We start from the raw sequence: 16279 nt of genomic DNA on the forward strand, positions 1-16279 counted from the left end.
ATTTATTTTAAACGTTTTTTTTTAGTAAAATGAACCAAAATATAACAAAATATTTTCGTCTTCTCTGCATTTATATATAACTAATAGATTATAAAAAATGGTTATATTTATATATATTCTCTACATAATTTAAACTAATTTTTTTTTCAATATTTTAATATATATATATATATATATATATAAAGGATTATTTGGTAATCCAATGATAAATTAAATAAATAAATACGTTCCATTTGACCAAACGGGTGAAACAATCTCGGACTCCTCAACTTACAATAATCATATCCAACACAACACTTCACAAATTTCAAACCAAGAATCATTAATTACATTTTTAATTATCAACAAAAACGTCTATTTAATTGAATCATAAAAAACTGCACCAATTAAACAATTCAATCAAACCCAGCAAAGAAAATGGATCTCTTACTCTCCACTAATAAACAATAAATTCCATAAATCCTCCAAAACAAAACCACCCATTAATCATTCCTCAGAAGACAGACAGTTTGTCTTTTTAATTTATTTGATTCGAGATGAAGATGAAGATGAAGATGAAGATGAAGATGAAGATGACGATGAAGATTCAATTGGCATTTACTGTAGCTTCCATTATTCTGATTTCAATGGTGGATTCTAGAGCTTGTAATTTTCCGGCCATTTATAATTTCGGCGATTCCAATTCCGATACCGGTGGAATCTCCGCCGCGTTTTACCCTACCATATTGCCCTGCGGTCAGACGTTCTTCCACAAAACCGCCGGTCGGGGCTGCGACGGCCGCCTCATCATCGATTTCTTCGGTTCTATTTCTTTTATTTAAAATACAAATTATTATTATTTTGATTGATTTTGAAAATAACTCATTTTATTTTTATATTTATATTTATATTTATTCTAATATATATATATATATATATATATCCATTTTGGTAGTTATACTATTGTAATTAACTAAGATGAGGTTAATTTGAATTTGATTTTGTAGCTAAGCATCTAGAGTTGCCCTATCTAAGTGCGTACCTCAATTCTATCGGAACGAATTTTCGACATGGTGCAAATTTTGCAACTGGTGGTTCCACAATTCGACGTCAGAATGAATCAGTATTTGAGAATGGAGTTAGTCCGTTTCCACTCGATATTCAAGTCGTCCAGTTTCGTCAATTTAAAAATCGCACAATTGATCGATATGTCGAAGGTTGAGTTTCAACATTTTTTTTATGAGATTTTTTTACCTTATCTTTTTATACATGTGATTTTTCTTAATAATTATGAGTTGCACACTACAACACTAGATGGCTCCATTAGAAGCAGTCTTCCAGTACCGGAAGAATTCTCAAAGGCTCTTTTCACCATCGACATTGGCCAAAACGATCTATCTGCTGGATTTCGAAAAATGACGAACGACCAATTTCAAAAAGCGATTCCTGATATCATCAATGAATTTGCAACCGCTGTTGAAGTAAGTCAATTCTTGTCAATTGAATCGTACTTTCCTTTTTAAGAAATGTAATTTGTTATTTGGTTAAAATATCAATTTCATCATTCTACTTTGACTTATTTTATTATTATTCTTCAATATCAAACGTCCAAAAAGTTAAATAATAAGTTTAGCCACGACAATAATATAATCGAGCAATTTTCAGCATGCTAGTATTTTTCTAACCTTTGTCTCTTAACTTTAAAAGAAAATGAGAAAATAAATAATGTAAATTAAACCTTTAGAAAATTAAAAGTTTACCCTCCATTGATAGGATTTATATAAAGAAGGAGGAAGGGCATTTTGGGTACACAACACAGGGCCCATTGGGTGCATTCCGGTTGCGATTCACAGCATTTCCAAACCCAACCCAGGAGATTTGGATCAAAACGGATGCGTTAAGTACCAAAACAACGCAGCTTTGGAGTTCAATAGACAGCTTAAAGAACGAGTCGTTAAGTTAAGAGCAAAACTCTTAGATGCCTTCATTGTTTATGTGGATGTGTACGCAGCTAAGATCAAACTCATAGCTAATGCAAAGGAAGAAGGTAAATTTATTTGCACAACTTTTATATATATATATATATATATATGAAATGGATTATATTTTTTCAGTAATTATTAATTTATATCATTTAGACCCTAAACTAATAATTTATATTTTTTTAGTAATTATTAATTTATATCGTTTAGACCCTAAACTAATAATTATATTAATTTAAACCTTCAAATTTTATAAATATATTAAATTAAACTTTAAATTTTTATAAATGTCATACCGACTTTTAAACATTCAACTTTCAGGAGTGTATTTGAAGAAACATAATAGATAATTTGAATTGATATACAATTTAGTTATGACTTTAAATCGATATATTTGAAAAATTCATGGTCTAGATTGATACATAAATTGACATAACTCCCAAAATTTTAAATTTAAATTAATATGATTACTAGTTAGTGTTTAATAAATTAATACAAACCCCATAGTTTAAAGTAAAGGTTGATATTTTTCCTATTTTAATATTTTAATTGAATAATAAGTTGTAGATTAAATTACAAGTTTAACTTTATTGATAATAGATTTATTAATTTAAAAAGAATATTGTAAGCCAAAAATGTAGTACACAAGATGGGGAGTGTATGGATTTAGATATATGTGTTTAAAAGAAATTGTAGGACATATTAAATGTAGATGAGGTTGAAATTTGAATAACAAAATTTTATGATTTATGGTATCAAATACTGTGTGTGTATAGCTTATGTTATATATTAAAATAAAATAGTTGTTTTGTGTGTGTGTTAACTTTAGGATTTATGGAGAAGGGGGCAATATGTTGTGGATATCACGAGGGGGTTGATCATGTTTGGTGCGGCAACAAAAAAATCATAAATGGCAGCGAAGTGTATGCTGGATCTTGTAAAGATCCTTCCAAATTTATAAGTTGGGATGGAGTCCACTATACCGAAGCAGCAAACCAATGGATTGCTAATCAAATTGTTGATGGCTCCTTTTCAGACCCCCAAGTTCCCATCATCCACGCTTGTCCTTCATTTTCTGTCGTTTGATCATGTTTCTACGCCTACGCCTACCTACCATGTCGTTTGATCATGTTTCTACGCCTAACATCTCTCCTTTACAACATATACACACCTTTCACACAAGCTTTGTTCATAACAAATTAAAATTAACTTTAAGAGATGTTAATATAGTACCTTATCTTTTATATTTGTATTTGAATTATAATTATTTGCTAATTTGAAATTCAGAATGAAAATATAGAAAAATGAAATCACCCTTTAATTTACTAAATAAACAAAGCTATGTTCTCTTCTTAATCTTAAATTATTAAGGGTAATGTGAAATATATATTTTTTTAGAACCTATTGTTCATTAATTACTAGTTTGTGTTATTTTACTATGTATTTTCAACGTCGAGTGAGTGATTGGTTTGTTACCAAATTATCATGTCTTATCGATGATCAATAAATCTTAATAATTCAACATATTCAACTATTACGATATTAAAAGTTAATAGTTTAATATCTATATTAAAATTGTTGAACTAGAGAAATTTAGATTTAGGTAGATATTTCGTCAACCGAATTATACATATACGTAGAAAAAGAATTAGAAAGAGAACTTTTGTGAGAAAAAATTTTAGATGACAAATATAGAACAAAACTATTTAAAAAAGTAATATATTTGGAGTTCAATTTATAAAACTATTTTCAACTATACTTTATTTTAAAAAATGGAAAACGTTAAATTAAAAAATAATGAATGCAATTTGATATTTGTTGTCTATTTAGGGTCTCAAATACGAAAGTCTCTACTAAGATTGAGATTATAATATTTAAATGTTATGTACTTTAATAGGTGGTTGGTAAAGGTTAAATTCTTAAAATTAATTGATGTATTAATTTTATGTTTTTGAATGGAATGATTTAGAAAAGAAAAATATTTTAAATAATTGTTTTTCCGTTTTAATTAAACACTTTTGGTGAAAATTTATTAAACTAAACTCTTTCTAAAATGTTTTTATGTAAAAGTTTTTGTTAGGTTTTATCAAATAAAAGTGTTTTTGTTAAATTCATATGGCTATAAAAGGAATTTTCAGTGGCAGTTGATGGATGTGGTGGTGGTCGGAGAATAGTTGGAGATGGTAGCAGACTGACGCGACTTTGTTGAAGGTATGGCTGATGGCGATCTTCGGATGCGTTGGGCGGACGTTTCTTGACAGTGGTCGTGCAGAGATGGTTGGTCATTGAAGGTTGGGCATAATAGTGGTCATCGAAGATGGTGACCGAATGTTGCTTGACCACGATCTCCATAGATGACGGTTAAAAGTTGCTCGACATCAGTCATAAAAAGTGGTGGGATTTAAGACATCAGTCTTAAATAAATTTCAAAACATACAAACAAAAACAATATTCTACCCAACTAAACTTCAACCTTAGAACGAAAAAAAACGTTAGTATCCATTCTCAAGGAAAAAGAGAGAAACTTAAGAGGGGAAGAGACATTAAATCAAGAATTACTAATAATAAAAAACGTAAAAAATGAAAACAATAAAAAATAGAATTTAATATTATAACTGGGATTAAAAGGCTTAATTCAACATGAATTTTTAGATTATGAGTGATTTCTGGCGATATGATTGTCGTTGAGAAAACGACAAGTGTGGGCCCCATTAAATAATATCTATTTATCCACTCACGTGACACGTCGATCCCTTTTCACCGCTGAAATATTCTCCTCGATTCCCCAACTTCACATCACAGCCCCACGATCCCCATCCCAATCAAACGGTCCCATCCACCCAATCTTTCCACTCCCACCGACATTATTACAAAACGTCAAGAAAACTTTTTCCCCCCGCCCCCCCCCCCCCCCCCCTCACTCCTACTGAAGCTCTGGCCATGGCCGCACAACACCAGACCTTCGAACTTCGAACAAGATAATGTGCAAATAGAGAGAGAGAGAGTGTGTGTGTGTGTGGGCAAATGTGAAGCTCCGACTCAGTATATGTAATATATAAATGTAAAACTTCCTGAACATATTACATATTCTCTAAAACCTTCTTTCAGAAATCACTTGCAGCGCAAATATGGAGTTTTCGGCGACGGCACTGTCCGCATTTTTGGTTTTTCATGTTTTCGTTGCACTGGCTTCACCGGACTGTAACTTTCCAGTGATTTTCAACTTCGGTGATTCGAATTCCGATACTGGCGCCATCTCCGCTGCTTTCGAGCCCATTCGATGGCCCTATGGTGATGTATTCTTCAACAAGCCATCCGGAAGGGATAGTGATGGTCGTCTGATCATTGATTTCATCGGTGAGTGACGTAACATTGATTCCGGTTATCTCTCTCTCTCTCTCTCTCTCTCTCTCTCTTTCAGACTTTCCGAGTGGGATTTTTGATGTTGATTTGGGGTTTCTTGATGATTTTGTAGCCGAGAAGTTGAGATTGCCGTATTTGAGTGCTTATCTGAATTCGCTTGGTGCTAATTTCCGGCACGGCGCCAATTTCGCTACCGGGGGATCGACTGTACGGAAGCCGAATGAAACGATTTATGAATATGGAATTAGTCCGTTTTTTCTTGATATGCAGGTTACACAGTTTGAACAATTCAAAGCTCGCTCCAATGATCTCTACAATCAAGGTTTCAAAGACTCATAACTTCAATCATTTACTTAATTTTGTATGTGATATAGTGACAAATCTAGTGGTGAACTAGCTTTTATTGAGACTGATGATTTTATCCAAGTGTATACTATTTGGATGGGGTAGTGTTCTAAATTAAAACGATTGACCCTTGTTGTTATTCTAATTAAATATAGTTAACATTTGCTATTTTTGTAAAGTCAACATATCAAATCTTTTTATTATGCCAACCTACTTGGTGGAATTAGGTCATTGACCAATAAGCATGTCAAGTCACCATTCTAAATTAATTGTTAACGTACTAAATAGTGGTATTAATGAAGTAGATTTAATAGAACAATACAATTGAAGTTTCGTTTTGAAAAGACTAAAGTTTAAATTGACACAACTGTCAAAGTTCGGGATTAAAATCGTAATTTGTAAGTTGACCTTTTCTTTTTCTATACTGAAATTTGTTGTTGTTGATGATTTTAGCCAAGAACCCATATGACAGAGAGAAACTTACAAGACCAGAGGATTACTCCAAAGCACTCTACACTTTTGATATTGGGCAGAATGATTTAGCTGTTGGGTTTAGAAAGCTGAGCATTGATCAACTTCGTGCTGCTTTGCCTGACATCGTTAACCAGTTTGCCTCTGCAATTCAAGTAAGCAGAAGAAAACTCACCCTTCTTTCTCACAGAGCTGTTTCCTTGTCATTCTTGATACGAGTTGTCTGCCATGTGGTCATATGTTGGTGTCGGCTATTTAGTTTTTAAACTACTTTTATAGAGTTGTTTTAAAAACCGGTGAGATTTCTCTTTTTCTTTCGTTTAGGTTTAGGTAAGTGTTATTGTGTTGATATAATATTAAGTTAATCTTGGGTGAATCAGTGATTTAATAGTAAAAAGTTCAATTGTAGGTAGTGCAATAGAGGAAGAGAAACAAACTCTGACTGTGCTTAGAGAAGTCTTTTGTGGGAAAAAAATAAGAGAGATGAGCCCTAGAAAACAGTTACTCAAAACGTGTGTTGAACCTAATTAAATCTCGGTTTGGAGTCGTTCAGCCTGGATTTTTACCAGAAAAAGATACCTCTGTTTGCACCCCTGTAATCAAAGCAAGCTCAAACTGATGAAGAACATAGTTTCGTTTTGTTGTTATTTCTGAGAATGTGAAATCTGATTGTCATTTGATTCATTACAGAGAATATACAAGCTAGGAGGGAGATCATTTTGGATACACAATACAGGGCCATTTGGTTGCCTCCCAGTCAACCAATTTTACAATCTGAACCCTCCCCCTGGCATCCTTGATGAGCATGGTTGTATCAAGGCTCAAAATGATATTTCAATGGAGTTAAATAATCAGCTCAAAGCAAAATTGGACAAGCTTAGGGCAGAGCTCCCGGATGCTGCCATTACCTATGTGGATGTCTATGCTGCCAAGTATGCTCTAATCAGCAACGGCAAAACTCAAGGTTATTCTTCCTTCTTTTAATCATCAATAACACTTTCTGCTACACATTTTCGTTGTTTTTCTTCCAGCAAACAAAGAATTGAGAGTCATTGCCTAGAATTGTGAGGTGAGGAATGAAAGAATAGAAATACCCCTAGTTATGCTCATCCCTTGTATTATCTTGAAAAGGAGTCCTCCTCGCTATTTTATCGGATGGATAGCTAGAGTGAAATAATGAACTAGAGGACTTTAGGATTATATGTTCTTGTGTTAGAACATGTCCATTGATTAATTAGGGGCCATGAAGACAAGTTGAAAGGGTTAGGATACAGGTGCTGCTAAACAAATTGTCGAAAATGATAGATTCTATATGAATCAGGCTCATAGTTAATCTACAAAATTGTCGGATACAGATACGACGGGGACACAACACAACGACCATAGACACAAGCACACATGTTCAGTAGAACATACATTTTCTTTATAATAGATATTATTTTTAAACTAAGAAGTAATTCAAGTCAATTAGTAGATATTTATATGCCTAAGAAAATAAGTCCCATGTATCTAACTCTAAAATTTTATTATTTTTGTCCTATACGTGCCATATCTAATAAATATTGGTCCTATTTTGAGTTTGTAAAGCTAACTAATATCTAGCACTATCTATTGCACTAGCACTCCAATGGACATGCTTGCCAAACTAAAGTGGTCGGTTAATACACCTATCTTTTCTCGATCTGAACTACTCAGAACCAAATCTATTTTGCTTATCGAACATTTGCAGGGTTTCCGGAACCACTCAAAGTATGTTGTGGGTACCATGTGAGGTATGACCATGTGTGGTGTGGGACAAAAGCACCCATAAATGGAAGGTTGGTGTTTGGAGATGCATGTGAAAACAGAGCTCAATATGTGAGTTGGGATGGAGTCCATTACTCTGAGGCTGCTAATCACTTTGTTGCAAATCACATTCTCAATGGGGCATTATCAAGCCCTCCTATTCCAATCACACAAGCATGCCATAGAAATTAAAATATTAATTGATGGGTAATATTGAAGTTCTACTACTATATTGAGCATGTATTTTTGTATTTGTAGTAACTAAATAAAAACTTGGAACTTCTGAGTTCTTGGTTTTTCTTTTTGAAGTGTTGCTTTAGAAGTGAAATACTTCATTTATTAAAATTAAATAAATTGCTTATATATGCCTTGTGTATCTTAAAGCAGTATTACAGGAAATGGTAAAACTTTTGTATATTAATATCACTAGTAGATTCAATAATGATAGATATGAAATATTGTACTTATAAATTGATGTTTAAAGCAGTATTACAGGAAATGGAGTCTATCAACGATAGAAGTCTATCATCGATAGATTTTGCTATATTTGCAATTTTTTTAAAATGTTGCTACATAGTTAATAATTATTCTAACAATTGCTATTCATTCTAATTACCCAACAATTATAAATATGACATATTATATCGGTGATTGACATTTGCTGGTAGATTTTGCTATATTTACATTTTTTAAAAATTGTATTATTATATATGTCAATGTCTTGAATTAAATTGCTATATTTGTAATCATCTAAAAAAATCTAATTTTTTTTTAGATATTCAACTTGGTATTTATACTTTCAATTTTGTTTCAAAATATATTTATCTTTCATCATTTTTAATTCAGTATAAAAGCTAAAATAGATCATAATTAAAAAGTAGAGAATGGAAGTGAATATTTTTAAGAACCATAACCAAAATGAACAAAAACTAAAATAAACTAAACTTTAAAAAATGAGTTTAGCTCAAATGTAATTACTCAATTGGATAGAGTCTATTTAGTCGTAGATATTGGAAGTTCGAAATCAAATCTAATTAAATTCAACGGTGAAATTTTGGGTTAAATATATATATACACAACACATATGTTGGGTCAAAGGCTAAGAAGGTCAGACGAAACTATCAAAGATTCTACAAAACAGACTTTTCTGAAGAAGTGAGGGAAAGATAAACACAAAAATGTTACGAACAAGGAGTTATTAGATTATAATAGTTTGTATTTTAGATATAAATTATTTTAGTTTAGATTATAATAAGAGTTAATAGATTATTTTAGTTTAAGAATAAAATAGTAAACACCATAACAAATAAAAGAAAATAAATATTATAGTAAATTAGAGATTCTAATAGATAAATAGGGGTACAACATCATATCCAAAATTTCCACTACTTCGTCTATATCTGGCTCATAGACACTTCTCATTCCTCTTTATTATTTTTCTCTCTCGTTCCAAGTACCTATTTCTTGTTTATGATTTTTGTATCTAAATATTATTTATTAAAAATTTACTAAAAATATAAATATTTGAAATAATTTTGTCATTTAAAACAACTCATTTTCAAACCAATAAATCTCCTCCAACCAAATACAAAGCCCTTTGAAGAAAAGGAATATGAAATTCATAATAAACAACTTTACCAAAAGCTTAGGCATTTTTTTACCAAATTTATACATAAATACAACCATAAGCATATGAGAAACTTAGGGCTTAAAAATAAAAATAAAAATAAAAAATAAAAATCCAAAAACTTTTAATTCTCTTAGCTCCATCTCTCTCTATCGAAACTTTGCAAAGAGGGCAAAAATAATTTTCAGTTGGAAAATAAAAAAGGGCATTGGATGGGAAACCCATAAGCCCATTTTTCAGGTTGATTTTCAATTTTCAATTTTCAATTTTTTGTTTTCTTCCTTCAACAAATTTGGTTGTCATCCCTGGAACAAATTCCCAGCTTCCATCACTGAGCAATGTCGTCCTTCGACATTGACGGAATTTTGGGTAACACGAAGGAGCTCGATCGCTTACGCAAGGAGCAGGAAGTTGTTGTTCTTGAAATTAACAAGATGCACAAGAAACTCCTCGCTAGTGAGTATTCTTTCATTCTTGAACCTTTTGATTGGATCATGTTTTTTCTTTTTTTCTTTTGAGATCATGCTCCTAGGAATTGGCCAAAAGTGAGTATTCTTTCATTCTTAAACCTTTTGATTGGATCATGTTTTTTCTTTTTCTTTTGAGATCATGCTCCCAGGAATTGGCCAAAATGTTCGACTCTTGTTGGTCTGCTGCTTATTTAATTAGTTTCCTTAGTAGTTTCATTAGTGGACGAAGAAGCTACGGTTGAAATTTGGATGAGGTGATAGTATTTTGGAATTTTAACGAGTTTGGTTTTTTAATCTTTTTTCCTTTTTTGGGAACAATAGTTGAGGTTGAGTTTAATTAAGTGTTTGGCGAGAGGTTTCTGTAAAATTTTGAGCTTGTTTCTGAATGTCCGACATTTATATGAAGCTGGAAGATGAGGATGATACCTCTGCAATTTTAATTGGTTTTGGATTGCTACCTAAAACAAAGAAGTATATAACATTCGGGAGTTTATCAATTTGCTTTCTTTCTGATGCTTTTAGAGCGTTTTATTTTCTATTAGTACTTCCATCTAATTTCCGTCAGTAATTGGCTTTCTCCTTAATATTTGTTTGTTTGCAGCTCCTAAAGTGGTTGAGAAGCCTGGGGATAATTCATTGTCAAAATTGAAGCATTTATATACTCAAGCAAAACAACTTTCAGAGGATGAAGTGAGGTAGTTTCTCTTTTCTTATATGAAATTCATACTTCACAGTTTGTTTACTTTTGTTTTATTATTTCTTTTTTTGTCCATTTGTGTGTGATTAGATACATATAGGTAAAAAATCATTTCTCTACCCCAAGTATGCTTGGATCATCTATTGTAACTAGCATTGAAGTCCATATTATTTTTTATTGCAGTGTTTCCACGACCTTATTGGGGCAACTTGAAACCTTGCTGCCCGGACCTGTGCAACAAAGGAGAAAGATAGGTGTTTCCAAGAATTATTCAACTATAACTTCCAATAAGCTTTCTGATTCAGGCTATCATAAATGATAAATAAATGATAAATTTGAAGATATGTTATACGCATGATCATGAAAGGAAACTCAACCATATTTTCTTCTACTTCATGAGGGAGTATTACTACTTGGATTAACCACAGGACATGACTTATATGTGTTCTCAGAAAAATAATCATAACCAATAGAAGGGTCACGTTAACAAATATCACAATGGATTGATGATAAGGACCTAAGAGATAATGAGCTCATTCCATGGTAGTCACTTACCTAGAATTTAGTATCTTTCAAGTAGTCTTGACATCCAAACGTGGTCGGGTCAGGTGGGTTGTCCCATAAAATTAGTCGAGATGCATGTAAGGTGTCTTAGACACTCACGAATATTAAAGTGGAGATGATGGGATTGATGTTGATTTTATTGGAAACTTAATATGAATACTAGTTGTCTTTTCTTTCCTTTGTTATTCCTGAGTTTGAAGCTTTCTGCATGTGGGTATGATATGTCTATGTTGCTGCATATGGATCATAGGAGAAAGGACATTGACTTTTTTATTTGTTTGCTCAATATATTTTCTCACCTTGGAGGCACCATGGGAGAGGATCTTCTAGAATGGCATTAGATTTACTTATACGACTGCTGTCAGATTTGACTACTTATGGCTGTCAGATTTAAAACAATCATTAATTCCTTACCATCTTTTCCCTTATTAGCAAATTTATAACTGCTGCCTCTCTTGTTAAAATTTTAAAGACAATGTCATGAAGCAATTATCTGTTGATTTACTGATTTGAATCTATGTGGCAGATAAGAAAAGAATGAAGGCAGATTCAGACAATGCTCGTAGTTCACCTGCAATGAGAAACCTCGAGGCTTGTGCTAACATGAAAGATGAACAGGTCTGTATATCATTTTCCAGTTTGCATTTTTTATTTATTCATATTTTCCAAATTTAAACAGACCAAAAACAATTCAATTGCTTTGATTAATTTCAGTAAAGATAGCTATTTAGTAGCATCTACTGTTATATTCAGGTGGCAGCCAGGGTGACACCAGATGGGGCTGAGAAGGACGAATGGTTTATTGTAAAAGTGATACATTTTGATAAGGAGACAAAACTGTGAGTTAAATTATATTTATAAGTTCTTAACAGCATTTTTTCTTCTTTTCGGTGATGGAATTATTTGTGTGCAGGAAGTTAAGTTGAATTATTATTTTTATTTGAAAAGAGGATAAAAAAAACTGATTAGTGGGGTATCTTTCATGGAAAACTCAGATCTCATCATGCCCATTTATTGAAGGTCACATATCAATGTTACCTTCTTACACGCTTCTGCAATATGAATAAGTGACTAGTGTCTCCGCGCCAGTTTCCCTTAATTGTGGAGACGGACTTGGCAGCTCGATGTTATTAACTTATGCATTTCGGTTATGCTACTTGCTTTGTCATTCATTATTGTTTTACGTATTTGATTATGTGTACAGATTTGAGATCTGTTTTTAGCATCATTTGTGAATTTTTAGACCTAGTCAAATCATTTAACACATGCTTAATTGTTATAATCTCTCTTAGATGATATCCTTTTGAAAAGGATTTTCTATACTTCGTTGTTTAATATGTAAAATCTACATGTACAGATTTGAAGTACTAGATGAGGAGCCAGGCGATGAAGATGAAGGTGGAGGGCAAAGGTAAATTTCTGCCCCTGTTAGATTTTTATTTGTTTATCATTTTGCTCGGAATGGATTCTAGAGTTCTAGTTAATTGGAAGTTTCTTCATTCAGTTATGTTTAATTCTATCATATTCAGAAAATACAAGTTGCCAATGTCGGCCATCATATCTTTTCCAAAACGAAACGATCCTTCTACTGTCCCTGAATTCCTACCTGGAAGACGAGTCTTAGCAGTTTATCCAGGAACAACCGCTCTTTATAGGGCAACAGTTGTCAATAGTCATCGCAAGGTCATCATCTCATCCCTACACCTTGTTCTACTATATATACACCAAACTATCTCGATTCTCTTGATGTAAATCTAGACTGTGTTAGCATACATTATACTTATTTATTCTATGTGCAACTTACTGACAAGTAAATTTCTCTTGCAACGAACGGCCTCCTTCCAGAGGAAGACAGACGAGTAAGTACCTCGTATTCTTTTAAGGTTTATCATGTCGTTTCTACTTTGAGCTCTGTTTGTTACCTCTACGGCGACTACGGATTTTGATCCCTTTAACCTCTCATGTAAAATAGTATCTCCTAGACCCTGACTGGCAACGAAATATGGGGGGGAAAAATTGACCTTGTCTGCTCTCCATTTTGATCTCTTACAAAGTATAGATGGATGGGTTCAATCAGGCTTTCATTAGAACTTATTTTCTTCATGTTAGAACTCGTTTGTCCCAAATGCACTATGACCTGATCTGCAGCGGTTATTGTGCAGCCATGAGCTTTTTGGGTGAACTTGGGACAACTTTAAGAAGTGGAAAAAGTTTTTTTATTCCATAACAATCAACTTTTGAAATAAGAAAAAAAAATTAAAGAAACGTTGAAATAAAAATCATTTTAAGAAATGCATACATCAACCAAATGTGCTTGTGAAAGAAGTGCTTTCAAACTATTTTCACGGTTTTCGTTAGTTGTTCTTATATAGTTTCCAATTAAAAATCTCTATTGTAGTTGCTCGTAGGAGTTTGAGGTTTCCCCTTACTTAAAAAAAGTGTTTCTCATCTAAAAAAAAAGCCGAATTTCACCAGATGGTTCAATGTGGTTTGATTTCTCTGTTTTATGTTTGTTTCCATCAGTTTTTGATGACCGACTGCGTCCGAAATTTCAATTCGTTTATTTTTCATGACAATTTTCCATGTCAAATAACATGATCTATCCATTCTTCGATATAATGACAACATGAATTCCAAGAAACCGATACTAACATGATCTGCTGTACATTTCAAATTCATTCTTACGTTTTGTCTGGACAGCTACTTGTTGGAATTCGACGACGACGAGGAAGACGGGTCCTCGACATTGCCCCAGAGAACAGTACCCTTCCATAAGGTGGTGGCCTTGCCTGAAGGACTTCGCCAGTAAGCTCCCTGTGTTTATATTGTGAATAAAATATAAGGTTGTATGTAAATCGTAGACCAAAAAAGAATCTACTTAATTTGTCTTTAAATTTGAGAGATGATAATGTGTATTGAGTACCTTCACACTTTGCCTTATTAAGCTCTAACAATGGTGAGGTAATTCCCTGATACATAATTAATTATTGGTGTGATCCTTTTTAGTAGTTGAAGGAATCCCAATAATATATGAATCATGTGTGGATGTTCTCTAAATTATAACAATAATAACATCTTGTTTTTCATATGCCATAATCTTGTGTACTTGGAGACTTTGATCTCTTTAGTTTTAGTAACATCATTCATCAATCAATCTTAAAATATGTTTTAGTTTAACTTTTTTCTATTTAATATTATTCTCAATGAATCTTAAAATAATTTTTAGTTGACTTGACTGGCTTTATTTTGCTCAATTGTACACAATAGTTTGTTCCGATTTAGTCTTTGCATGATTTTCGATTTAGTCTTTTACGTGTTAATATTTATCGAAATTGGTTCGATATGACAACAATTTTCATATATGTGTATAATATTTATAGTTAAAATGTTAATAGATAATTGAACGTTTAGTATTCAAATATAGCTGAATGAATCAAAATATTAACAAAATATTGTAAGATATTTGAATTATGATAAATTAAGATTAATTATTCCATATTATTATGTCTTAAACTAACCATAGTTGTCTCACTTGGAGATACCGTGGTACAACTTTGACTAGGGGTGTAAATGGGTTGGGTTGGGGAACATTTTCAACCCAACGATTGGGTTAGAAACTCGAATAACTCTAGTTGGTAAACCGACCCAATTAATAGTTGGGTTGCATCTTTTTTTTTTTAATGATAACTTTTAAATTTAAATGATTGTGTAGATCATGATACACAATCTCGGGCCTTAGTTACATCGAGATTTTCTAGGATGAAAGAATTCTGCTTTTAATTTATTCAATCTCGGGTATACAATGCCTCTAGATACCTTAAGACAAAAGAATTCTTCTTTTAGTTATTGGATTTTAGGCCTTAGTGGCATTGAGATGACTTGGGATGAAAGAATTTTGCCTTCATTGTATTTGATCTCAGGTATACATTAATTGCACTAAGATGACTCGAGATTAATAAATCACAAAGAAGATATAAATTTTATATATAATATAAATATATATATATTAATTGAGACCGAGTTGGGTTAAATAAAAAATTTTATATTATATATTATTAATATGGATGGGATAGTCAGAATTGTCGGATTATTTGGATTATTTTATGGGATTTAACTCAAATAGCCTAATTTGGCCTATAATTTTACACAATGGGCCTAATTTGCTTATATATTATACTAAGGTCCTAATTGAGTTAATATTTTATAAAAAAATTTGGCCCAAATTATTATACTACCCATATTAAATGATTTACGAATTAAAAAAAAAAAAAGGTAAGTGATACGTTAATGGCATGAAAATGGGGGATTTTTGAACCACGCAAGGAAAGAGCAACGAATAATTGTGGATCCATTATACTATCTTTCGTGCGCTGAAATTTTTCTTCAACCGATCTTTAAGGTTTTGAAAATGGAAGACGAAACGAGGTGGAATCGAGATGGAAGACGAAACGGTTGTAAAAATGGACGAGATTTTGAAATTTGTATTGATCGATGACGGCAACCACTGGAGAATCCAAATTAGTTGTTGAGTTAATTAATCGATGGTGGAGGGAACTGGAGTCTGACGGCAATGCGACGTTGTTTTCGTACTTGGACACGCTTTTCGATTTTAAAATCGACGGGCGTGGCAGAGGAGGGAATTCGTTGGCGACGGACACAACGGAGACAGTGATAGAGTGGGGGATGGCGGAATTGATAGTGAATGAGGAAGTTCAGAGGAAGATTGTGGAAGAAATTAAAGAGTCGGTTGGTGAGATAAAAGTAGAGGTATATATTAAATAAAATAGTGTATATTACAATAATGCATTTTTCCAGTTATTGAAATTGAAAGCAATGTGATAATATACTTTTCGACTGAGATAGTATATATTAAATAAAATAGTGTATATCAGGATATTATACATTATAATTTGAAGTTAACTGTACAATATTAAATACAATATTGTAACGTTCTGAATTGCAAAGTTTGGCTTAAAAAACTAAGGCAAATAATGTA

The 16279-nt window shown here is 32.4% G+C and overlaps 3 protein-coding genes across 5 annotated transcripts; all 3 read left to right on the plus strand.

Annotated features, from left to right (window-relative positions):
* Window positions 1-411: 411 nt before the first annotated feature.
* LOC103502686 (GDSL esterase/lipase At5g14450-like) lies at window positions 412-3078 on the plus strand. The gene is made up of 5 exons (XM_051083336.1): window positions 412-801; window positions 987-1189; window positions 1275-1460; window positions 1753-2026; window positions 2791-3078. The coding sequence occupies exons 1-5, from the start codon at window positions 537-539 to the stop codon at window positions 3045-3047; spliced, it is 1185 nt and encodes a 394-aa protein (XP_050939293.1). The 5' UTR covers window positions 412-536; the 3' UTR covers window positions 3048-3078.
* Window positions 3079-4128: 1050 nt separating this feature from the next.
* Window positions 4129-8301, plus strand: LOC103502685 (GDSL esterase/lipase At5g14450-like). The gene is made up of 5 exons (XM_008466712.3): window positions 4129-5318; window positions 5437-5646; window positions 6123-6295; window positions 6831-7104; window positions 7870-8301. The coding sequence occupies exons 1-5, from the start codon at window positions 5090-5092 to the stop codon at window positions 8115-8117; spliced, it is 1134 nt and encodes a 377-aa protein (XP_008464934.1). The 5' UTR covers window positions 4129-5089; the 3' UTR covers window positions 8118-8301.
* A 1342-nt stretch (window positions 8302-9643) lies between these two features.
* On the plus strand, window positions 9644-14369 carry LOC103502684 (SAGA-associated factor 29 homolog A). 3 transcript variants are annotated; one of them, XM_008466710.3, is made up of 10 exons: window positions 9644-9792; window positions 9875-10008; window positions 10624-10717; window positions 10903-10973; window positions 11810-11901; window positions 12037-12122; window positions 12641-12694; window positions 12813-12966; window positions 13129-13142; window positions 13984-14369. In XM_008466710.3, the coding sequence occupies exons 2-10, from the start codon at window positions 9891-9893 to the stop codon at window positions 14090-14092; spliced, it is 792 nt and encodes a 263-aa protein (XP_008464932.1). In that variant the 5' UTR covers window positions 9644-9792; window positions 9875-9890; the 3' UTR covers window positions 14093-14369. The 3 variants fall into 3 exon arrangements, with proteins under 3 accessions (XP_008464932.1, XP_016903292.1, XP_008464931.1); XM_008466709.3 differs by having other exon boundaries at window positions 9700-10008; XM_017047803.2 differs by lacking the exon at window positions 13129-13142 and having other exon boundaries at window positions 9695-10008.
* The last annotated feature ends 1910 nt before the right edge of the window (window positions 14370-16279 follow it).

The sequence above is a fragment of the Cucumis melo genome, chromosome 4 (genome assembly GCF_025177605.1).
Source record: "Cucumis melo cultivar AY chromosome 4, USDA_Cmelo_AY_1.0, whole genome shotgun sequence".
Classification (NCBI taxonomy): domain Eukaryota; kingdom Viridiplantae; phylum Streptophyta; class Magnoliopsida; order Cucurbitales; family Cucurbitaceae; genus Cucumis; species Cucumis melo.

Coding starts and splice junctions, on each gene's coding strand:
- LOC103502684 (XM_008466710.3), top strand. CDS start 9,891: ATGTCGTCCTTCGACATTGACGGAATTTTGGGTAACACGAAGGAGCTC. Junction 10,009..10,623: donor GCACAAGAAACTCCTCGCTA/GTGAGTATTCTT, acceptor GTTTGTTTGCAG/CTCCTAAAGTGGTTGAGAAG. Junction 12,123..12,640: donor TTTGATAAGGAGACAAAACT/GTGAGTTAAATT, acceptor CTACATGTACAG/ATTTGAAGTACTAGATGAGG.
- LOC103502685 (XM_008466712.3), top strand. CDS start 5,090: ATGGAGTTTTCGGCGACGGCACTGTCCGCATTTTTGGTTTTTCATGTT. Junction 5,319..5,436: donor TCTGATCATTGATTTCATCG/GTGAGTGACGTA, acceptor ATGATTTTGTAG/CCGAGAAGTTGAGATTGCCG. Junction 7,105..7,869: donor CAGCAACGGCAAAACTCAAG/GTTATTCTTCCT, acceptor GAACATTTGCAG/GGTTTCCGGAACCACTCAAA.
- LOC103502686 (XM_051083336.1), top strand. CDS start 537: ATGAAGATGAAGATGAAGATGAAGATGAAGATGAAGATGACGATGAAG. Junction 802..986: donor CCTCATCATCGATTTCTTCG/GTTCTATTTCTT, acceptor TTGATTTTGTAG/CTAAGCATCTAGAGTTGCCC. Junction 1,190..1,274: donor ATCGCACAATTGATCGATAT/GTCGAAGGTTGA, acceptor AATAATTATGAG/TTGCACACTACAACACTAGA.